Here is a 22,199-nt window from a genome sequence, read left to right as displayed (position 1 = left end):
TGACGGCAGACATCACGGAGCTGTTGTGCAAAAGCGAAAGGGCGGCCAATCTCGCTCAGTGTCAGGGAGCGGAACCACTGGTGGTGCTCATCTGGACTGTGGCCGACCCAAGCAGGATGGATTTCTTCAAATGGGGGTAGTACAGGAGGTTGGCGACCAGCAGGTGAACAGCCCATTGCACCCGTGGCCAACTTAGGGCTTTGGCCGTGTGCTCAAACAGCTCCAGGTAGGCCTCTGGGTCGTCCTGAACCCCCATTTAAGCAGGCCTCACGTGAGGGTTTGCTGCTGCCGGGGTCATGGCGGATGCCCTGTCCTGGGGTAACAAGCTCCATAAGACCTGCCGGTCCTCCTGTTGGGCCTGAAGGAGCATCTCGAAGTGTTGTTGCTGCTCCTTCTGCAGCTCCATGAGGGCCTGGTGTTGGGCCTGGTGGATGCCGGCGAGGGTTCTTAAGACTACTTCCAGTGGCTAGTACTCCATAGCACCGTATCCTCCCTCCTTCCCATTTTTCGGCAGCAGTGTGACAAGGTTCTTAACTCTCTTGACAAGGAGGAAGCGGGAGCCGGATAAACAATCCAAGTAAGTTTTTATTTCACACACTATTTTACTGCAATGCATACACTAATGGCTTTTCAGCACAGGCACACAAACACACACACACAGCCAACTTCGTGTGTCCTTCTCTCTCTACCCTCCTGTTCTGGACTGCCCCTTTTTATCCCTCTCCACTTTCACTGCAAAACACAAACAGCTCCACAGTATGAAAATACCATGGTATAATATCATCTGATACCATCACCACCAAAGTACTTTTTGTAAAGGGAAGTTTTAAATTGGGTAGAAACCTGCCAAAGACTCTTCATAGCACTAATAGTTTAGTGTGGGAAAAACTGATAATCTGAGCACATGGCATTGTTTTACTATCACCATTTCTTTACTTAATAAATTAAAGCCTTCAAAGGTCATGTAAGAAGGTACTTTGCAGCTTCTGACAGATATTTAGTTAATAAGCCATTTTATTTGACACAAATTGTGTGGGTTTGTCAAAATTCAATATAATATTTTCTAAGATGAAAACTTTGATTTAACAAGCCCCGTAACCTCCACAGGAAGGAAACGTTTGGTCACAGGCCACCAGAAAGATACCTTTGAGTGGATTCTTTAGAACAGTAAAGCCTGAGTTGGGAGCAAGGCCTGTCGACAGTTTCTGTAGACATGAAGGCTTTGTTTACCCAGTTTTGAATATGCATGGCCTCTCAAGTGGGTGTACATACAGTAGGGATAATGCAGTGATTGAGTACAGCTAGACAGAACAGGAAGAGAGAGATAGGCTGAGTAATCTGTACTCCTGTCAGGCGTGGCACAGAGAAATACACCAACTTCTACTAAACTCCAATCAAATCAGGATTACAGGTGTCCTTTCTGCGACAGTACAATACTAACCCAGCTTAATATGCAGAGACAACTATTGTATAAGTAAGCCATTTGTGTAGGTTGATTCCTTCGAAAAGAGTAAACTCTGTAATGCTTAAAAACACTGATCTGTTAGTTTAAGCATTCTAAACAAGCCTGACATAGCGACATTAGTTTAACTAACGTTGTGAGTTTAGGGTGGGACTATCTTTTTGTCTAACCAATGGCAGATGGGGAAATGTTCCTCCAAAAATGAAAATTCTGTCATTTTTTACTCATTCTGTCATTTTATATATATATAGTGCTTTTATAGTGTTAAAACATATATTACCCACTTGTCTGATATAATTTACCCTTTTGCACATGCACTAAAGCTATAAACTGTTTTCGAAGATGTGAGCGCCATGAACAGAATGCTCTTCGCAACAAACACTATTTATGCATAATGCCAAAACAATGCAGAGGACCAAAAGCATTTCAACACAACAGAAGACATGCTTGATCATGAGTGCTTTCAAAGAGGGAAAGATGATGTGGAAGGGTGGAATCAAAAATAAAAAATAAAGTGAGAAGGAGAGAGGGGCCTCTGAAGGACTCGCCCCCTTAGATAGAAAACTTTTTAATTATTGACAGGCTCAAAACGCCAGAACATCCAAGAGTGCCTAAAGATGGTAGCAGAAAAAAAAAAAAAAAAAATGGGGGAGGGGACATCTAAAAACTGACCACATTTATCTGTGCATGCCTAAAATGAAAAAAGAAAAATAAAATAAATAAAAAAAAAAAAAAAAAATGTGGGTGCTAAGAGATACAGGCAATTATGAAAAGTCAAGCTATCAAGTAAACATATTTACAATGAGAAGGAGATTGATATTTTACACACATAAAATTAAATTAACTATACTGTGTATACCAATATAATGGGCAACATAGAGCTGAATACATGTAGATTTATGTTGGAATATGCTGGTACCATGTGGGTAGTTGACAAATAAAATGTCCATTAACTTTTTATTTGTTTTTATTTTTTTATTTTTTATTCAACATCAAGACTTAAAGTGAAAATTTATATTAATGCATAAAATGATTTATTTAATTATATATATATATATATATATATATATATATATATATATATATATATATATATATATATAATTTTTTTAATCAATAATAGATCTACTAATAACATATATTAATAATCAATGTTTGAAATGTATACATTTGTATTTATATACATTTTTAATTAGAATATATTAGAATTATAATAATTATATATCAATATTATTATATTAGATTAATTATGTATTAATATATTAATTAGAAATACATTCATATTATATATTTGGGATTTATACATTATATAAATTATATTAAATAACATTTATTTATATTATATATTCAAATGTATCACTATATATTCACGATTTATAACTATAAATTCAGATTTACAACAATATAAACAAAGACTTAAAACAATACATTCAGGATTTCTAACTTTATATTCAGATTTATAACTAAATATTTGGATTTATTGTTATATATTCTGATTTATAACTATATATTCAGAATTACAATGATATATTCTGATTTACAACTGCATATTATTAAGAGAGAGTATATTTTAAGTGCTGTAACAGGTCACCATTTCCGTAAAATTTGTAAACTATTTATTTATTTTGTCAAATTTTTCTTTATCTTCTTTTTTTTAAATGAATCATCCTCTTACAGTACACTTAAACAAATCTGCAATACAACAAATTAAGTTTTAAACTTACAAGAAATACAAAATGTTTTTTGTTTAAAATTATTTTAGATGAAGTATAGCACGTCACACCAGAGGACATGTCTGTTGCTGCTTGAAATTTCAAAGTCAACTTTAGGTAACATGTAAACCTCTTTTCGGAATGAAGGTGGACCTTAATCGGAAATGTCAGGCTCAAGGTAAGAATCAGGATCTTTTAATCAACATCACAGTGTGCTGATGAAGTCAAATGTTGTGTCTAGAGTGTCAAATCATAAAGTTAACAGAGCGGTGAGAAAAGAGAGATCACTTGCAGTTGAGTGGCACTGTTGTTAATTGGCCGTTTCATGTTCCACGTGTCTAGCGTGCAGACAGCGGGGGGTGCAGTGCTGTTTAACACAGACAGGATCGATGAAGAGTGCAGATGAGATTGTGGAATTAAATGGCAGTGAGGAGTGAGCTAACTGAACTAGTGGAGAGGGAAGGGTGGTCATCCTGGTCTTGTCCCCAGGGAGGAAAACCATGTCTTGGCAGTCGTGCGTGTCCTTCCCCTCCCCCTTAATGGCACGCCTGGATCTCCCTCATATGGGACAATCCCATCCATTTCATGTTGTCCAACACAGCACTGCACAACACCGCCATCTACTGGCAGAGGCAGAAGGCCATACTGGGTTACCGCAATTCTGCCTAGCTCAAAGGTGTGGCCACCACAGTTGAGTGCCATTTAGAATTGAAAATCAATTCCTGAATCAGGATTCATGATTGTAATTTGAATTTTATTTTAAGAAAACAAATCAAAACATTTTTAAGTTCTATTTTGCTTAGCATGCTACCTCCTATATATATATATATATATACATACATTGGTGGCCAAAAGTTTGGAATAATGTACAGATTTTGCTCTTGTGGAAAGAATTATTTTTCTTTTTTTCACCAAAGTGGCATTCAACTGATCACAATGTATAGTCAGGACATTAATAACGTGAAAAATGACTATTACAATTTGAAAAAAAAAAAAAAAAAAAAAATTCAGAACTTCTTAAACTACTTGAAAGAGTTCTCATCAAAAAATCCTCCATGTGCAGCAATGACAGCTTTGCAGATCCTTGGCATTCTAGCTGTCAGTTTGTCCAGATATTCAGGTGACATTTCCCCCCACACTTCCTGTAGCACTTGCCATAGATGTGGCTGTCTTGTCGGGCACTTCACACGCACCTTACAGTCTAGCTGATCCCACAAAAGCTCAATGGGGTTAAGATCCATAACACTCTTTTCCAATTATCTGTTGTCCAATGTCTGTTTCTTTGCCCACTCTAACATTTTCTTTTTGTTTTTCTGTTTCAAAAGTGGCTTTTTCTTTGCAATTCTTCCCATAAGGCCTGCACCCCTGAGTCTTCTCTACTATTGTACATGAAACTGGTGTTGAGCAGGTAGAATTCAATGAAACTGTCAGCTGAGGACATGTGAGGTGTCTATTTCTCAAACTAGAGTCTTTGATGTACTTATCCTCTTGTTTAGTTGTATATCTGGCCTTCCACATCTCTTTCTGTCCTTGTTAGAGCCAGTTGTCCTTTGTCTTTGAAGACTGTAGTGTACACCTTTGTATGAAATCTTCAGTTTTTTGGCAATTTCAAGCATTGTATAGCCTTCATTCCTCATTGATTGACTGACGAGTTTCTAGAGAAAGCTGTTTCTTTTTTGCCATTTTTGACCTCATACTGACCTTAAGACATGTCAGTCTATTGCATACCGTGGCAACTCAAAAAAAAAAAAAAAAGACAATGTTAAGCTTCATTTAACAAACCAAATAGCTTTCAACTGTGTTTGATATAATGGCAAGTGGTTTTCTGGTACCAAATTAGCAATTTAGCATGATTACTCAAGGATAAGGTGTTGGAGTGATGGCTGCTGGAAATGGGGCCTGTCTAGATTTGATCAAAAATGACTTTTTTCAAATAGTGATGGTGCTGTTTTGAACATCAGTAATGTCCTGACTATACTTTGTGATCAGTTGAATGCCACTTTGGTGAACTAAAGTACCAATTTCCTTCTGAAACAGCAAAATATGTACATTATTCCAAACTTTTCACCGCCAGTGTATATATATATATATATATATATATATATATGTATATAGAAATAGAAGCAGCTCACAAAAGTTGAAGTATATGTTTGTGTGTTCTCTAACCTGAGTTCACCAGTTCTTGCTCCATCACCCCACAGCCCAGCACCTCCAACCAGTCACCCTGGAAGCGCACCTCCATCTCAAAGGAGGGGTGTGTGAAAGGGAAGTAGCAGTCCACCCAACGGATCTCCAGATCTAAAAGACAGAACCAAACAGATGGAGAAGAGCCAGACACAGCCGAAATGAGATGTGTGTGCCATTTCTACCTTCCCCAAACAGGTGTCTCATGAGGCGTGTGAGTGTCTGTTTCAGATTAAACTCCACGAGTTTGACGGCCTCCAGCATGTGCGTTTCCTGTTTCTGAGAAGAGCGACGACCACCACGCTCAAATAGGGACAAATCCTCACCATTTTCCACTTGGGCGAACAGCTGATAGAGAGATAGAAGGGATTTCGAAACTTTAACATTCAAGTGCATTCACAGACAGATTACATTATGATTTCATCATGATTTCTTGGAGTACAACACCTTATGTCCTTGTTTTTTTTCTATGCAATAAGGCAGGAGGTTCTAGCAGACAGATTATGGAGAACTAGAAGTGCCACTTTGAAACAAAAAAATGACGTGTGTCTTTTTTTCAACATTAAACTACCACCTCCTTTCAAAACTGACTATGCAGAGATAAATATAAGTAAGCCATTCATAGGTTGATTTTCCTGAAAAACTATCTGTTTTTTGTTCTGTTTTGTTTTTGTTTATTTATCAATGGCAGATGGGGAAAGTGTTCAGGAAAGCTGTTTAAAAACAGTCATAATTTTTTAAACTTAAATACGTTTTGTTTAGTGATACTAATGGTACAAAAATTATTAACACTTTACCGAAAGAATCCATTATCAATGCATCCATTCAAAAATAAAAATGTAATATTTGTGTAAAAGTATATTCTGTATTGTGTTTAAAAAAAACTCTCTCCAAACCTTTCACTGGCAGCCATCCTATGTCAAATGGGGCATGTCTTAAAATGTATTCAAAAGATTACTGGTTGCTTCTGTGTGATCAACTTTCCAATGATTTAAAAAAAAAAAAAATGTTATCTAAATTTTTTATAAATGCTTATTCATTGGTCAGTTTGTAAATTGATTATTTATTTATTTTATTTATTTTTGACATTTGTGTTGTAATACATTCATCACTGATTTTTCTTTTTTTTTTTTTTTGTGGCACTCATTGTCTTCCATAATGGTCACCATCATATCCTTAAGGTAAATAAATAAATAAATGCCAATTTCTTGGTCAGTTTGTAAACTGATTTATTCATTTATATTTTTGTATACATAAATTGATCAGTGATTCCTTTTTTTTTTTTTTTTCATAACGGACAGCATGCTTACCTCATGGTTGGAGAACAGCCGTACTCCCTCCATCTGGTGAAAGACAGGGTAGTGGCTGGAGTCTATCTCATCTCGTCTGTATACATCTCCAGCCAGCAGGAAGCAGTCCAGCCCTGAGCGCACCAGCTCCTTCTGGTGGGCGGAGGTGTGCGCCCGCAGCATGTGTGTGCAGTTCAGGTAGTAGTTATCTCCTTTTTTCCGACTAGGATGGTCTGGCGGGATAAGTAGGCTATCGAAATTCTGTTCCACTGTCACTATTGGACTGAGGTTGTCATGTACCGAAAAGATTGGGTTTCCCGAGCGACCGATGTAGGAGCAGTAGAAATGGTCTTTGATGCGTTCTTTAATAAGCCACAAGGGGTGGTGCGGCCGGTTGTGAAGTTGCCGGCCAACCTTGGACAAGATTTTAGCCGTCACATTGGTCACGTCATCTCGCAGGCAGACACGGCCAAGAAGTTCGACAGAACTTTGACTAATCTGTGGTTGAGGGGCGGAGCCATCAGTGGACAGCCCCCTGCAATGGTGGAGATTGTGGGAAACAGAAAGGGCATTGGTCCATTTGCAGTTAGCTGGCCAGTGGCGTGCGACGTATTTGAAGAGAGGGAGGAAAGTCCGGGAACTACAGTACAATGTCATGGTAGATGGTCCATTAGTCTGTAAGGTAAGATAGAAATGAAAATAGGTTAGACTTCCTATTCATTTATCAAAATAAATGAAATGTCACACATTCCTCTTAATTTTTAAAATCCCTCCCATTACCTAGCTCCATTCTGGTATGTAACGCCTACTTTTCACAATACAAATAACTCCCAATGAATAAAATCAAGTCCTGCCCAACATTTTTTCCCTTGATAAATGTTGTATTGTTCTGGCAGTAGACGCTGCTGTACTTACAAGGGATATTCTCAGGTAGACTGGGCCTTTGACGATCAGTTCGAGATTTAGATTACATTACTCGGATGTCAGATGAGTTCACACACAAGGGACTTAACCTCAGAAACCCTTGTGAGATGTGCAATGCCTGTTCTAACATGTGACATAGGAAGCGAGGTCCCAGGAGAGAACTGATGGAAATGGCAGATGAGAGCTCATGCCCTCACAAACCGAGACAGACACACAACTCGCTTTCTCTGCTGCAGCACGCATGACACATTAAAGCAAGATCTGATATTCATGTCAAAACCCACGTCACAATACACCGTGGATGTGATTTATGGAGCTAGCAGCATAACTGAATTAAGGTTGGTCTCTTCTCATTGTTCCTCTTTGATTTCCTCATTTTGTATCATTATCCTGTCCAAACAATCTCTGCCCTCCTTTCATTATTTTTACCTTTATAATAAAGTACTCTGGTGGTACCATGGTACAGTGATGGTATAAGATGGCAATACAATAGTATATTGTATAGATTAGTATATTAGGGTTAGGAGAACCATGCTATTCCCGTGCACAGGTCCCAACAATTAAAAAGGATTTACCATGGTACTCCAAGGTACTCCACTTAAAATTTAAAAAAAAAAAATTAAATAAAAAATACCAGGGTATAACCATGGAAAGTTCAAAGAACCATGCTTTTCCCATGGTACAGTACATGTCCAAAATCCAAGGTATTTCAAAGAATACCATGGTATTACCATTGTTCATGTTCATAGAACTGTGCTATTCCCATAGTACATGCCAAAAACATGGTATTATATGTTATATGTTCAAAGGACCATACTATTCCTATGGACCATACTATTCCTATGGTATATTTCAAAGAATACCATGGTATTACAATGGAATATTTTCAAAGAACCATGGTTTTTCCATGGCGCATGCCAAAAAACATGGTATTACCATGGTACATGTTCAAAGAACAATGCTATTCCCATGGTACATATCTAAAAACTGAAGTACTTCAAATAATACTATGGTACACGTCCAAAAAACAAAAACAAACAAAGAGTACAGGAACAGAGTACCTTTATTTGTTAGTGTATTCTCCCTTCACCACTTTCCATTCCAGTTCTAATACTTGGAAGCTTCTGTGGCATGTAGGCATCTTTTGTTTCCTTATGTTGTTTTTTTCCCTTGCTCGTTCTCTATTATATTACACACTTTTATCCCCTTCTTCCCCAGTTCTCCCATTCCCACTCTTTCTTTTTCACCATCCCTCTCTCTCTTTCTAACTCTCTCTCTCTAGTGTGGTGCAGGTTTATGTTCAGGTGGTGGATGTACTGATGACACAGGGGAGAACAGCGCTGTATTTATCCCAGACTAATCTTCTTTCTCTCGGCATGCCGCAAATATTTGCCTTAGCCAAGCAATATTTTATGAGGCTGAAAGAAAGGACAGACTCCTATTTATCTCTTCACTCTTTCTGTCTCTCTCTGGCGAGCAGCACTAAACAGAGGCATTGTCACGCGGTGAGACTTATGCACTCTCAAGTACACATGCATACTGTCAGGGCTAAGACTGTTACGCAAAACCGCAGGAAAAAAAAGCGTGTGGTGTACTGCAGTGGCATTGCAGTATGGCAGCATTGAAGATGTCTGTGCCATAGATGGATGTCATCTTGAGCACAGTTGTCAGACGGCTCTGTTTGATTAAAAAAAAGTAAAAAAGTGCAAAGCGAACACATGTAGAGGTACACATAAATACCTAAAAGCTAAAACATATGTGCAATTTGCTCAAAGTCATGTAGTCTGCACAAAAAACAAAAAACAAAATCTCTCTAACAATAAAGAACTTTAACACCATCAGATGATAATGCTATGGTACTTCAATTTATACCATGGATTACTATGTTTGACTACCATATTCATGGTATTTACAATGTACTTAAAACAATAACACCACTTACAAATAAGTACCTTTCCAGTACCAAAACTACCATTGTACTAATTCTCACTTTTTGGTGAAAAATCCTTTTACAGGAATATTCCGGGATTAATACAAGTTAAGCTCAATCGACAGCATTTGTGGCTTAATATTGATTACCACAAAAATGTATTTTGACTTGCCCCTCCTTTTCTTTAAAAAAAGCAAAAATCGAGGTTACAGTAAGGCACTTACTGGAAGTGAATGGGGGGCAATTTCTGAACGTTAAAATACTGTTTCAAAAGTATAGCCACAAGGCATAAAGGATATGCATGTAAATATGATTTAAGTGTGATAAAATCACTTACTAACCTTTTCTGTGTAAAGTTAGAGCCAATTTTACAATTTAGTTACCATGACGATGTAATGTCAACAAACCCTAAAACCACTGTAAAAATGATGATTTAAACAACTTTACAGCTCAAATAATGCATGAGTTTTACAGAAGAATTAATGCAAGTGCTTTTATAAAATTATAAGCTTTACATTTCTGTTTAAACCCTCCAAAAACTGGCCCAGTTCACTTCCATTGTAAGTACCTCACTGTAATCTCATTTTATAAAGAAAAGGAGGGACAAGTCGAAATCAATTGTTGTGTTAATCAACGTTATGCCACAAATGCTGCTGATTGAGCTTAACTTGTGTTGAACCTGGAACATTCCTTATATACTGTATAAGTATTATTTCTCTCAATTACTTTTTTCACCCTTGGGAATAATTATTTTTAGGCCATTAATGCTGGAGTTCATCTTGGATAAGTTCATATTCTCACTTCCTCGTTATTTTGGTTTCAGGTGAGATGAGGAAACCTGACTGTAGATCAGTGTTCAAGGCCACACATAATGCCCTAACTTTCAGGCCAAAAGAGTAGGCCTGCGAGAAGGAGGAAGTCTTTAAGCACAGCATTTAACGTCTGTATTAATTAGACACGCTCAGACGTTAATGAAATCAGTCTCATCTAGTCACATCTGCTGCACAGTGTGTGATGAAGGGTCAAAGGTCACCCATCCACCTGCGAGAAGATCAGCATGAATGCAGCATGGTATACTCTTATTACTCCCTATCTGAAAGAGTTTTCTAAAAGTTTCAACCTCGCCACAAAGTCGAGAACCTCATCATAATTCTACATTCTAAATTTAGTTAATGGTTCTTTGGATGCCTGCTGTCCACCTGTAATACCAGAGCAGAGAATGGGCCTCGTTCACAAATAAGCGTGTACAAATGTTTTTATATGCACAAAACAGGTTCTCACGCTAAATTTCTGTCGAATTCACACAACAGACGTGTACGTACAAAAAATTGTTCTTACCCTGGTTCTAACAGATCATAATTAGCTAACCTGGTCTCATAGAATCATGTTACTATACCTACATTTTTGTAATCTGGTTTTTACGTGGCTCGTTGCACCTACCCTGGCAGTTTCCTGCACTGGAGGTGCTACAACAACGATTTTGTCTTTTATAAAAATCATGAGCAGAAGTGCAGATTCAGTTCATGTCAGTCCATAAACACTTCGATTTTGCCCTGTTCTTCATACAGTGCTATCTTATGACATTCAAATCACTTTTGCTATAGTGCATGACTTGTAAGGCAATACATTTTAATGTTTGCATTACATAACCAACTACTTTTCAAGCTTAATCAAGCACTATCAAGTTGCGAGGTAGCTCAATTGCGAAGAGTCGACACGTGAGGCAAAATGTAATTGAAGCGCCACAAAATCACTTCAGCAGTTGCACTTTTTTATCACACATATGCTTTTATGACACTGTCGGTTAGGCTTAGGTTAAAGGTTTAGGGTAGGGAGGTCAGTTTTGTTGATTTTAAAGAGAATTAGCTTCAAAAACCTCATCTGTTTAGACCATTTAACTCGCTTTTGGCGCCACACAGTGTACATTTCACCTCGGAACTGCTACGATACACATAATGAACCACATAATATAATTTAGCAAAAATGCTGCAAACTTAATTTTAATGAGATCAGGCTGAAATGTAATTATCTGTTTAAACACTGTTAATTAAATGAGACCCAATACTTGAGAAGCTGTGCTGAATGGAGCGTAATTCTACGCGGAATATTTGGCTTTTTTTTTTTTTTTTCTAGCAGTCTGAAAGAAATAAAGACAGCAGTATTGCTTGGCTGCATAGCTGAGATGATGTCACTGCTATCCTGGAATAGGAAGCAGTGTAAAGCTGCATACACAAAAACAGCTAAACAGAGTGCAATGGAATGGAACAGGATGCAGAATGAAGGTGTCTTAAAATGTGTTTTAATGCCCAGGATTGTTGCCAGTCATCAGAGATTCATGGTAACTGAGAATTTTTTTTCCCCAAGCTTTGTTTAAAAAGAGTCAGATGTTGGTCCTTAATGATATGTTGTGCAGGGTAATTGGGCATTGTAGCAGACAAATGTTATATTAATCGATCAATACGCTCAAGATGCTTGTCCCAACCACAGTTTCTTCTAATTGGCCCATTGTTTTTAAACTGACATTGATGTGCTTCTTTGCATATCAAAATTATTAAATATTTTAAACTTGACACAGCAACTTAAAAACAGTCAGGATGCTGAGAAACAAACTGCAACTGCCAAAGACATTGGTCTGACACACACATGTTCTGTATGTACTGTATATGGACCGACAACTAAAAAAAGTGCAGGTGAAACATGAGAACATGTCTTGTGTTCAAACGCCTAAGGTAATAATGAAGGTGTGTGAAAGTGAATGTGAGATGACTGGATTATGGACTGCTTAGATTCAGATTAATTTTCAGTTTTTTTTAACTATTTAATTCAATTTAATTTGTATAGTGCTTTTTACAATACATTGTTGCAAAGCAGCTTTTCAAATCCCCCAGTGAGCAAGCCAAAGGCAAAAGTATCAAGGAGAAACTCCCTTAGATGTTTTATCACCATGCAACTTATGCTCTTTGTTTATGAAACATATTTGATGCTAGTTATACAAAGATGGGAGAACAAGAACAGAAAGCTAAGAGTCATCTTCTTCAAGGATACTTCAAGTAAATTTGAAGGCACAGGGTCAATACATAAAGATAAGGCTAACAGCGGGTGCTTCATCCAGCGGTTGCTGAAGAGGTCTTCCCAACACCCTACTCCCTACAGTGGTGCAACCCCATTAAGGTGGCAGTCCTGAAGAGAATCAGGGATTGTCTCACCATGTTTACTATTAACATGAATACATACCATGATATAGCAACTATAAAAGCAATTAAAATAAATAATATACCTAAAAAATCATTATGATCTTTCTTGTTTTCAAATCTTTTGGCTAAGAAGATAATCATGGGACTGTTTCAAGCAAGGACATCCATAAAGTGTCCTCTGCCTACACATTTCTGTAATTGCCATTTTGAAGGGATCTTTAGAGAGAGCTGTTTCGAAAGTTGCTGTTGGGAATACTCCTACATTTAAAGACATTGCCAGTGCACATAGCACATTGTGGATCAGTGATGGACAAATAGTGTATCGACAAAGCCAAGGTATTATGCGGAATATAAATTACATTTTTTGTCATCCAAAATGTTTTGCGACTTAAAGTCCAAAGCAATTTGTATAACGTAATTGATGCTGGATGATCCAAAACAAACCACACACCAATACACATATTGTATAATTACACACAAACAGATTAAATTACAATTTTGTTTTTTCATGAAACAAACAAAATACAAGCAATGGTTACTTAAAGCAGATGCTCCCGATTAAACATGTGATACGATTAACAGATCTTGAGATAATCTTCATGGAGTGACTTGACATGCAAAGGGGAGTCGGCTACTTCTGGGTTCTAAGGTTCTAAGGTCTAAGGTTAATGCTCTTTTGAGGTTTAAATCAACAAAACCTCCCTAACCTAAACCTAACCGATAGTGTCACAAAAAGCAAATGTGAGATGAAAAACGCAATTGCTAGCAACCACGTCATTTTGTGTTGCTTTTGTGACACTGACGGTTCATGTGTCGACTTGTGTGCTCTTCAGGACTCATACCCCAGTCCTTTGAATCGTAAGTGCAATGCTCTATCAGATAAAATACTGCACAGTTTAATTGTGCTTCAATAAGTTTGTAAATATAGTTAGTTATATAACGCAAACATTAAAATGTATTGCCTTACATGTCATGCACTATAGTAAAAGTTGTGGAACAGGGCGAAAAGTACGTGTTTATGAACTGATAATGCTGTTGTACTAGTGATTTATGTGAAAGTGAACAGAAGTCTTTGGCTACATTCACACCGCAGCTGAATGTGGCCCAAATCGATTTTTTTCACTCACATGAGACACACATCTGTTAACTGGATGAATCTGACATTTTCAAATCCAATCTGGGTCACTTTCATATGCTGAAATAAATCGCATACGTATCTGATTTTTTCCAATGTGTCTTCGGTGTGAACAGCCAGGTCAGATTTAATGTGACATGAATCTACCTCTACTGTACATTCGTCATTTTCAGGCTTGATTTCCAGCCTGTTACATTTTATCATGCGAGTCATATCTGTGTAGTTAACGCATTCAGTTTCTTTTTAAGGAAATAAAGTAAAAGCATAGGCTTCAACAGTTAGGCTCAGCGATTCATTTAGATTGCACATTAAATATGCATATGAAAAGATACAGATGTAGATTTATATAATGACACTCTTTGCTTGTGCCACTCGCTCGGAAAACACAGTTTCTATATTTCTCAAACTGTATCAAAATATGAATGCAAGCCAGTAAATGGAAATATAAAATAAAGATAACTCTTCTTATCTTACATATACTGTATGTAATGCCATTTTTCCTGCTTTCTTTTCTATTTTAGGGTGTGTTTCGCTCGTAGGTAATATTACACTTGAACTTTGATGATTATTTAAATTCCACCATCCGAAGGCAAATGACTACATAAAAATACTTTATCCATCAACGGTCTTTCTCCATCACTCACGGACATAATATCAGGCATGTGTCTTATCTGCGTTAAAAACGGATAATTAAATTTTTTAATTATAATTGAATTCATTATGCTCAAGGACGCATGCATGCGGGTCAATTTGAGAGTGTCGGCTGTTCAGACCAGTGTCTGATATGGGCTACATTTAAAATGTCATGTGAAAAACCTAACCAAAAAAACAGATTTGAGCAAAAAAAAAAACAAACAAAAAAAAAAACAGATCTGGGCCACATTCAGCTGCGGTGTGAATTTAGCGATTGTTGTTGTAGCGCCTCTAGTGTTTATTTCAGCAGGAAACTGCCATGATATTTATAATGAGCCACATGAATATATCTTTGCCAAAATGTAGGTATAGCAACATGATTCTATGAGACCAAGTTGTATTGGCCATTAAAAACAAACAAACAAACAAACAAAAAAGCATACTGATCGACCACTACCATTGAGAGTGTTCAAAGACCAGTTGGGACTGCATTCAGAGTTTTAGAAAAAAGGATGTGATGCCTCTATTTTTCCTGTCCTACTATTCGGTTTTTCAATGACACCTGGTCCAACTTGGGCAGCATGTTCTTCAGAAGTTTTTCATCCTATTATGGAATGAACTCTCCAGCCTTTTTGCAACAACATTAATGTCATACACAGGTTTGCCAAGTGTAAAAGGTGTTTGTATCGAGAGCTGCATCAGATACTTCAGAAAGCCTGGCAACTCCAGACTTGTCTAATCTTGTTCCATGTAAACTTGTGCAGTGTTCAAATGGATGACAATCCTTTACTTTCCTTTCCAGATCCTGGTTCTCTTCCATTAGAAAAAATCAAACAGAATGTAGTACCATCTCGGCCCCATTACTCATCTGACCCAACTAGTTTTCAACCGTTAAAAACCCAAATATCAGTAAGAGCTTTAAGGTTTCAGGAACATGATACAGGGATCTATTAGGGATCAGGCAAAGTCATAACTGAAGATTTACAGTTCTGTAACTCATGTGTAAAGCAGCCAAGTCTCTATACTGAGAGAGGTAGAATTGTCTCTAGAGGTACCTGTGTTTGTTTCACCATAAATAAACTAAATGATTGGCTTCAAGACCGCCAAACAGACAGTTTGAAGCCAGATTAACTTTTATGTGATTTCTGTCCAAGTTACTAATTGCAGCTAAAATCCCCAGCAAGAAGCAAATATGCTGACTCACAGTTTGCAACTGTACTTACAAATTTCAAAAATCATTCGCTCATGAGCAATTACAGGGCACATTAATTGACACAACTGAGATTCTCACATTATTTTGACAATTATCTGATATGAATCATGATTTATAAAGGCAGTAGCTGTACTGCTGTTCTTTTGTAATGTCAGGTGTTCGGAATTTACATGTAACATTAGGAATCATATTTCCCATCATGGAGCCAGGAGTTTCAGTCTAGAAACTCAAAACAACACAGTTAGCTAGATCAGGACTTTTGCAATAAAAATGATCTATTTGCAACTTTCAACATTTAACATCACACTTCTAATGTTTAGAAATGACAGAAAATGATAGAAACCTTAATACCGTTTAAAAGTACTCAAAGACACATTACTTCCATAGGCTGTCATTTGAAAATAGATGTGTCAGAGTAATGGCGGCAGGGCAACATTTGCTAAGACAGGATTGGTCAGAAGCGCTTTTAAGGCGGGGCATAGCGAAGGGTCAATTACACAGGAAGTGATTCACAAATAAATGTTGGGCAGTGTTGTGTTTGTGAGTAAAAATAAATAAATAAATAAATAATACATAAATCACTGTTTTATTTGCAAATAATAATTAATAATTTATTTATTTGTGAATTCACTTCATTTTTGTGAAACTCCTACCATATATTTGTGGATCTCATTCAATTTATTTGTGAACCAACTTTCTATTTGTGAATCTCTTTCTGTTTGTATGTTAATTAGAAACAGTTCTAACACAATAGATCTAATCCTGTCTGAATAGGAATGTCGGTGATTGTGGAATATTATTTTCGAACAATGCATCTCCAGATTTATTTTTACATTTCTCATTGCACTGCCTGGTGCACAATCCTAAATCCTAAATGATTTGGCCAACTTTCTGGGAAAAATAACAGTTGGTACCGGATAGTTTCGAGTACTCTTGCACCTCAAAGAAGCACCACTGACATCACTGAGAAACACCAGTCTCAGTGTTTACTCTTATCTAGACAACCTGCTCCTTCACTATACACAAACAGATGAATAAAAATATTGATACATGGAAGTATCGATACAATTTCATAAAAAAAAAAAAAGAAACACAATATCGAAATATGATTGTACTGGCACAGCCCTATATACAGTACAGTATGTCTTGTTTATTTCAATGGGTTTTGTAATGCCACATCAAGAGCACGACTTTTCGTAATGCCCATATCCAGATAACAGACACTCCCACACTAGATATAAGTGCAGATATCCCAATCCTGTTCGAATCAGTAAATTAAATCACAGTCGTCTAATATTAATAATGTAACTCAAAAGATGTTTCAAAAACGAATCCCATCCAAATAATGCTATTTGTAGTGACAGAAACAGAAAAAGAAAGGGACAACAAACAAGGTGGAGTGCATTGGAGAGAGACTGTGAATTAGCCTTTTCCTGTGGCTATGTGCTAAGTGAGTCAGACTCACTTAGATGAGGCCTCTGTGGTGCCTTAATTCACGTGACTCTCCGCTTCAGACGACGCACAGCACCACGGTGGTGAAGCAGTATTTCTAGTGCTATCAGAGACTCAGCCAAACATACACATGACCTGGCATGTACACAATCTGCCGCAGGCTCAGCTGTAGATAGAGGTGTCAGTCAGTGTCGGCTACTTTGGGAATAGTGTAGATGGCAAGAGATCTGTATTAGTTGAGAAAGAGAGGGTTAGACAGAATGTGAAAAAGTGCACTAAAGCACTCACCTTAGCACTAACGGACAAATTAACTAAATATCTGCGTGACAACGCACAGTATTTCAGTGAAAAAATTATTATTCACAAACATGTCACAATACAGTGTAACCTTTTCATCACGTACATGTAAATAAGGCTTATTTTAAATATATGCATGCTTTTTTTTACAAACTCAGTGATATTTCCCTGGTAAAATTAATGTCTCACTATAACAGGCAATGAAAAGCAGGTGGTGTACTTTACTTTATTAAAAAGACATTATCATTGAGCATGTATCCTCACGCGATATAGTCAAGCGCACTTTCAGCATTTTAAAGAGCCAATTTAGTACCCTGGATCAAAGTAGTGGAGCAATGCTGTAAAATCAAAGTAAAGTATGCCAGATTGCAATAGTCTGTTGCATTTCTGACTCAGAACCAACCCACAAGATCTAGTATTGTGCAGTTCAAATAAGGTGAACAGTTGGTTCCATAAGTAAAAAAATCTTGATGGATTCTTGATGAAGAACTACACCAATCATAGTCACGACAAACAAACCGCAGAAACTGCACATCAGTGCATGCTACGCTTTTGAACAAAAATATATTTAATTGAATATTGTGCAATAAAATGTATATACTGTATGTGTGTGTATATATATATATATATATATATATATATATATATATATATATATATATATATATATGTATATATATGTATATATATATACACACACACACACACACTGATCAGTGACAACATTAAAACCACCTGCCTAATATTGCGTAGGTCCCCCTCGTGCTGCCAAAACAACACCAACCCGCATCTCAGAATAGCATTCTGAGATGATATTCTTCTCACCACAATTGTACAGAGTGTTTATCTGAGTTACCATAGACTTTGTCAGTTCAAACCAGTCTGGCCATTCTCTGTTGACCTCTCTCATCAACAAGGCATTTTTATCCACAGAACTGTCGCTCACTGGATGTTTTTTTTTTTTTTTTTAGCACAATTTGGAGTAAATTCTAGAGACTGTTGTGTGTGAAAATCCCAGGAGATCAGTAGTTACAGAAATACTCAAACCAGCCCATCTGGCACCAACAATCATGCCACGGTCCAAATCACTGAGATCACATTTTTTCCGCATTCTGATGGTTGATGTGAACATTAACTGAAGCTCATGACCTATATCTGCATGATTTTATCAGTACACTGCTGCCACATGATTAGATCAGTGTTTCTCAACTGGTGGGTCACGACCCAAAAGTGGGTCGCAGGCCTGTTCGGACTGGGTCGCGGACAGCAGGGAAAGAACATGCCATTGTTCTCCCATTGAAAATTTTTTGCCGGCTGCCTAAGTGAAATTTCAGTGCTTTATACACGCAAAAATGCTTCTCATCTGCAACGCAATACTTTCGCGGTGTGATTAAGCTTGTTTTTCATGCAAGTGTAATGGAACAACTCGCGCCAATGATCTGCTCTCTGATCAGCTGTATCTCTGGTGCACGCATCAATGCCCATTTGAATTCTAGTGAGAATTTTTCTATTTTAAATCACTATGGAGGAAGTCAAACCTCTCAAACAGGCAGCCCTGACATTATACACAGCAGTGAGGTGGAACATAACAACACTGTACTATGTGCCAAAATAATGTTGTTGTTTTTAAAATTACATCATTACTCATACAAAGTAACAGTAAATGTGATCTTTTGACAAATGTTATAGTTTCATATAAAATACTCTATTAGGTAGAATCTATCCTATTTTTCATGAACACTATAATTTATTATTATTATTATTATTATTATTATTATTATTACTATTATTAGAAAGAGCTAGATTGACCTAGCCATGGTCTTATGCCTGTACTTATATGTCATTACACTGTAAATATAAGGCCAAATACATTGAAGGGCTTTAAAATCTGGACCTCCAAGAATTGTGGACAAATTATAAAAAAAGTTTTCCTCCTTTGTAATATATGTTCTGTTAGAATGATGTTTGATATTAGGAAATAAACTGGATAATAAATATATTGGGCTTATATAAATAAATATACTCATCAACTTTTAAAAAGGAGGAAGAGAACTTCTTTTTTCATGTTGACATCAACAAAAAAAATTATATCACTTGATAAATGGATTTATACTTGAAAACCATGAACAAAACTACGCAAGATAAAAGAAAATGCTATCCAGGATGCATTAAATACAGGTTATGTTTTTTACTATGGTGGGTCGCCACTTGATGTCCAGTGTAAAATCTGGGTCCTGAAGCAAAACCAGTTGAGAACCACAGGATTAGATAATCACATGAATAAGTAGTGTACAGATGTACCTAATAAAGTGACCAGTGAGTGTGTATATATATATATATATATATATATATATATGCACTGGTGGCCAAAAGTTTGGAATAATGTACAGATTTTGCTGTTTCAGAATGAAATTGGTACTTTAATTCACAAAGTGGCATTCAACTGATCACAAAGTATTGATGTAAAAAAACAACATCACTATTTGAAAAAAGTAATTTATCAAATCTAGACAGGCCCAATTTCCAGCAGCCACCACTCCAACACCTTATCCTTAAGTAATCATGCTAAATTGCTAATTTGGTACTAGAAATTCACTTGCCATTATATCAAACACAGCTGAAAGCTATTTGGTTTGTTAAATGAAGCTTAACATTGTCTTTGTGTTTGTTTTTGAGTTGCCACAGTATGCAATAGACTGGCATGTCTTAAAGTCAATATTAGGTCAAAAATGGCAGAAAAGAAACAGCTTTCTCTAGAAACTCGTCAGTCAATCATTGTTTTGAGGAATGAAGGCTATACAATGATTGAAATTGCCAAAAAACTGAAGATTTCATACAAAGGTGTACATTACAATCTTCAAAGACAAAGTACAATTGCCCCCAAAAAGGACAGAAAGAGATGTGGAAGGCCAGATGTACAACTAAACAAGAGGATAAGTACATCATAGACTCTAGATTGAGAAATAGATGCCTCACATGTCCTCAGCTGACAGCTTCATTGAATTCTACCCACTCAACACCAGTTTCATGTACAACAGTTAAGAGAAGACTCAGGGGTGCAGGCCTTATGGGAACAATACAAAGAAAAATCCACATTTGAAACAGAAAAACAAAAAGAAAAGGTTAGAGTGGGCAAAGAAACACAGACATTGGACAATAGATAATTGGAAAAGAGTGTTATGGATCTAAACCCCATTGAGCTTTTGTGGGATCAGCTAGACTGTAAGGTGCGTGTGAAGTGCCCGACAAGACAGCCACATCTATGGCAAGTGCTACAGGAAGTGTGGGGTGAAATGTCACCTGAATATCTGGACAAACTGACAGCTAGAATGCCAAGGATCTGCAAAGCTGCCATTGCTTTACGTGGAGGATTTTTTGATGAGAACTCTTTGAAGTAGTTTAAGAAGTTCTGAACAGTTTGTTTATATTTGTAATAGTAATTTTTCACATTATTAATGTCCTGACTATACATTGTGATCAGTTGAATGCCACTTAGGTGAATACAAGTACCAATTTCTTTCCACAAGAGCAAAAACTGTACATTATTCCAAACTTTTGGCCGCCAGTGTATGTCTGTGTGAAAAACTATTGCACTCTTTTGCGTTCAGCACTAAATTCTTGGGTATGTTTGCACCATTATCTAATTTGCATAAATCCTTTAGTGAATTGGGTGCTAAAACAACACAGACAGTGTGTACAAATAAACAACACAATCAGTGGGCCAGGAACCATTCGTTTTAGTGAATTCCCCCTTAACTCTACCATTGCAAGCTGCTACATGTGATCCAGCTTGGATGACACTAACACTGCAGTGTCATAAATCTTAATACATTGATGACTGGCACTCTTCTCTGGTGGCATTTTGAAGAGAAAACTATTGAATGTGGCTTTCTGTACAATAACCCTTGTCATTTACAGTGTCCTTGTTCATAAATTCTGAGCTCAATTTGTAGTACAGACAGATGGCAACGCTGCTTGGTGTCTAATTGTGATATATCGTCCTCATTACCAATATGCAAAGTTTAAGTTGCCATTGTGTAACATAACATAGGGGTCATTTATTAATTGCATAATGATGTTATGCCTTTCTAACAAAACATTATTAAAAGTCAAAATCCAATCAATCAATCAATCAATCAATCAATCAATCAATGTTTGTCTTGACAAAATTTCCAAAGACAAAAGAAGTGTGTCTAAGTTATTAAGTTTATTTATTTATTAAATATACGGCAATATACAAACAGTAGTTTCTATTCGGGTCTCATGCAACACACGTGACCACTCATTCATGCCACTGAAGGGATTAAAATTCATGGGACACTGCCTGAGAATAAGATGGCATGACATTTATTTTCCCTCCAGCTCTTTTCCCCATGCTATTTTGAGAGTGCCAGGTTGGCGGGAAGCCCGTGCCATACGCCTTTGCCCAGGTCTGATTGGCCTGTGTGTGTTCAGGCTCTGTGGGCACCAGTGGATCCATGCAGAGCCAGGTCACCCTCAGATGAGCTGGCATCAAAGAGAGATCTGGTGTGCAACAAACAGAATATACAAGAGTATACAACAGATCTTACCACAAGAAATGACTGAAGTCCCTGTAGCTCAACTGGTAGAGCATGTTATTAGCAATGCCAAGATCATGGGTTTGATTCTCAAGGAATACATAATGATAAAATAATTCCACTGAAGTCCCTTATACAGTAAATGTCCTCCAAATGAATAACTGTGAATGTAATGAACACCAATGGCAATTCAGTTTGCATCCATTTATAGCTAT

General features: G+C 37.0%; 1 protein-coding gene across 3 annotated transcripts in view; it reads right to left on the bottom strand.

Annotated features, from left to right (window-relative positions):
- LOC127434152 (phenylalanine--tRNA ligase, mitochondrial-like) overlaps positions 1-22,199 on the bottom strand; it is a 220,526-nt gene that overhangs the window by 154,191 nt on the left and 44,136 nt on the right. For all 3 annotated transcript variants that reach the window (XM_051686688.1, XM_051686686.1, XM_051686687.1), the window contains 3 exons: positions 6,669-7,322; positions 5,544-5,706; positions 5,341-5,472 (listed from right to left, as the gene is read on the bottom strand). In XM_051686688.1, coding sequence (XP_051542648.1) covers positions 5,341-5,472; positions 5,544-5,706; positions 6,669-7,304 — 931 coding nt within the window. In that variant the 5' untranslated portion in view covers positions 7,305-7,322. The remainder of the gene's footprint in view (positions 1-5,340; positions 5,473-5,543; positions 5,707-6,668; positions 7,323-22,199) is intronic.

The sequence above is a fragment of the Myxocyprinus asiaticus genome, chromosome 44 (genome assembly GCF_019703515.2).
Source record: "Myxocyprinus asiaticus isolate MX2 ecotype Aquarium Trade chromosome 44, UBuf_Myxa_2, whole genome shotgun sequence".
NCBI lineage: Eukaryota > Metazoa > Chordata > Actinopteri > Cypriniformes > Catostomidae > Myxocyprinus > Myxocyprinus asiaticus.
Note: the sequence above shows the minus strand (reverse complement) of the source record. Positions and strands in the feature narration are given on the sequence as shown.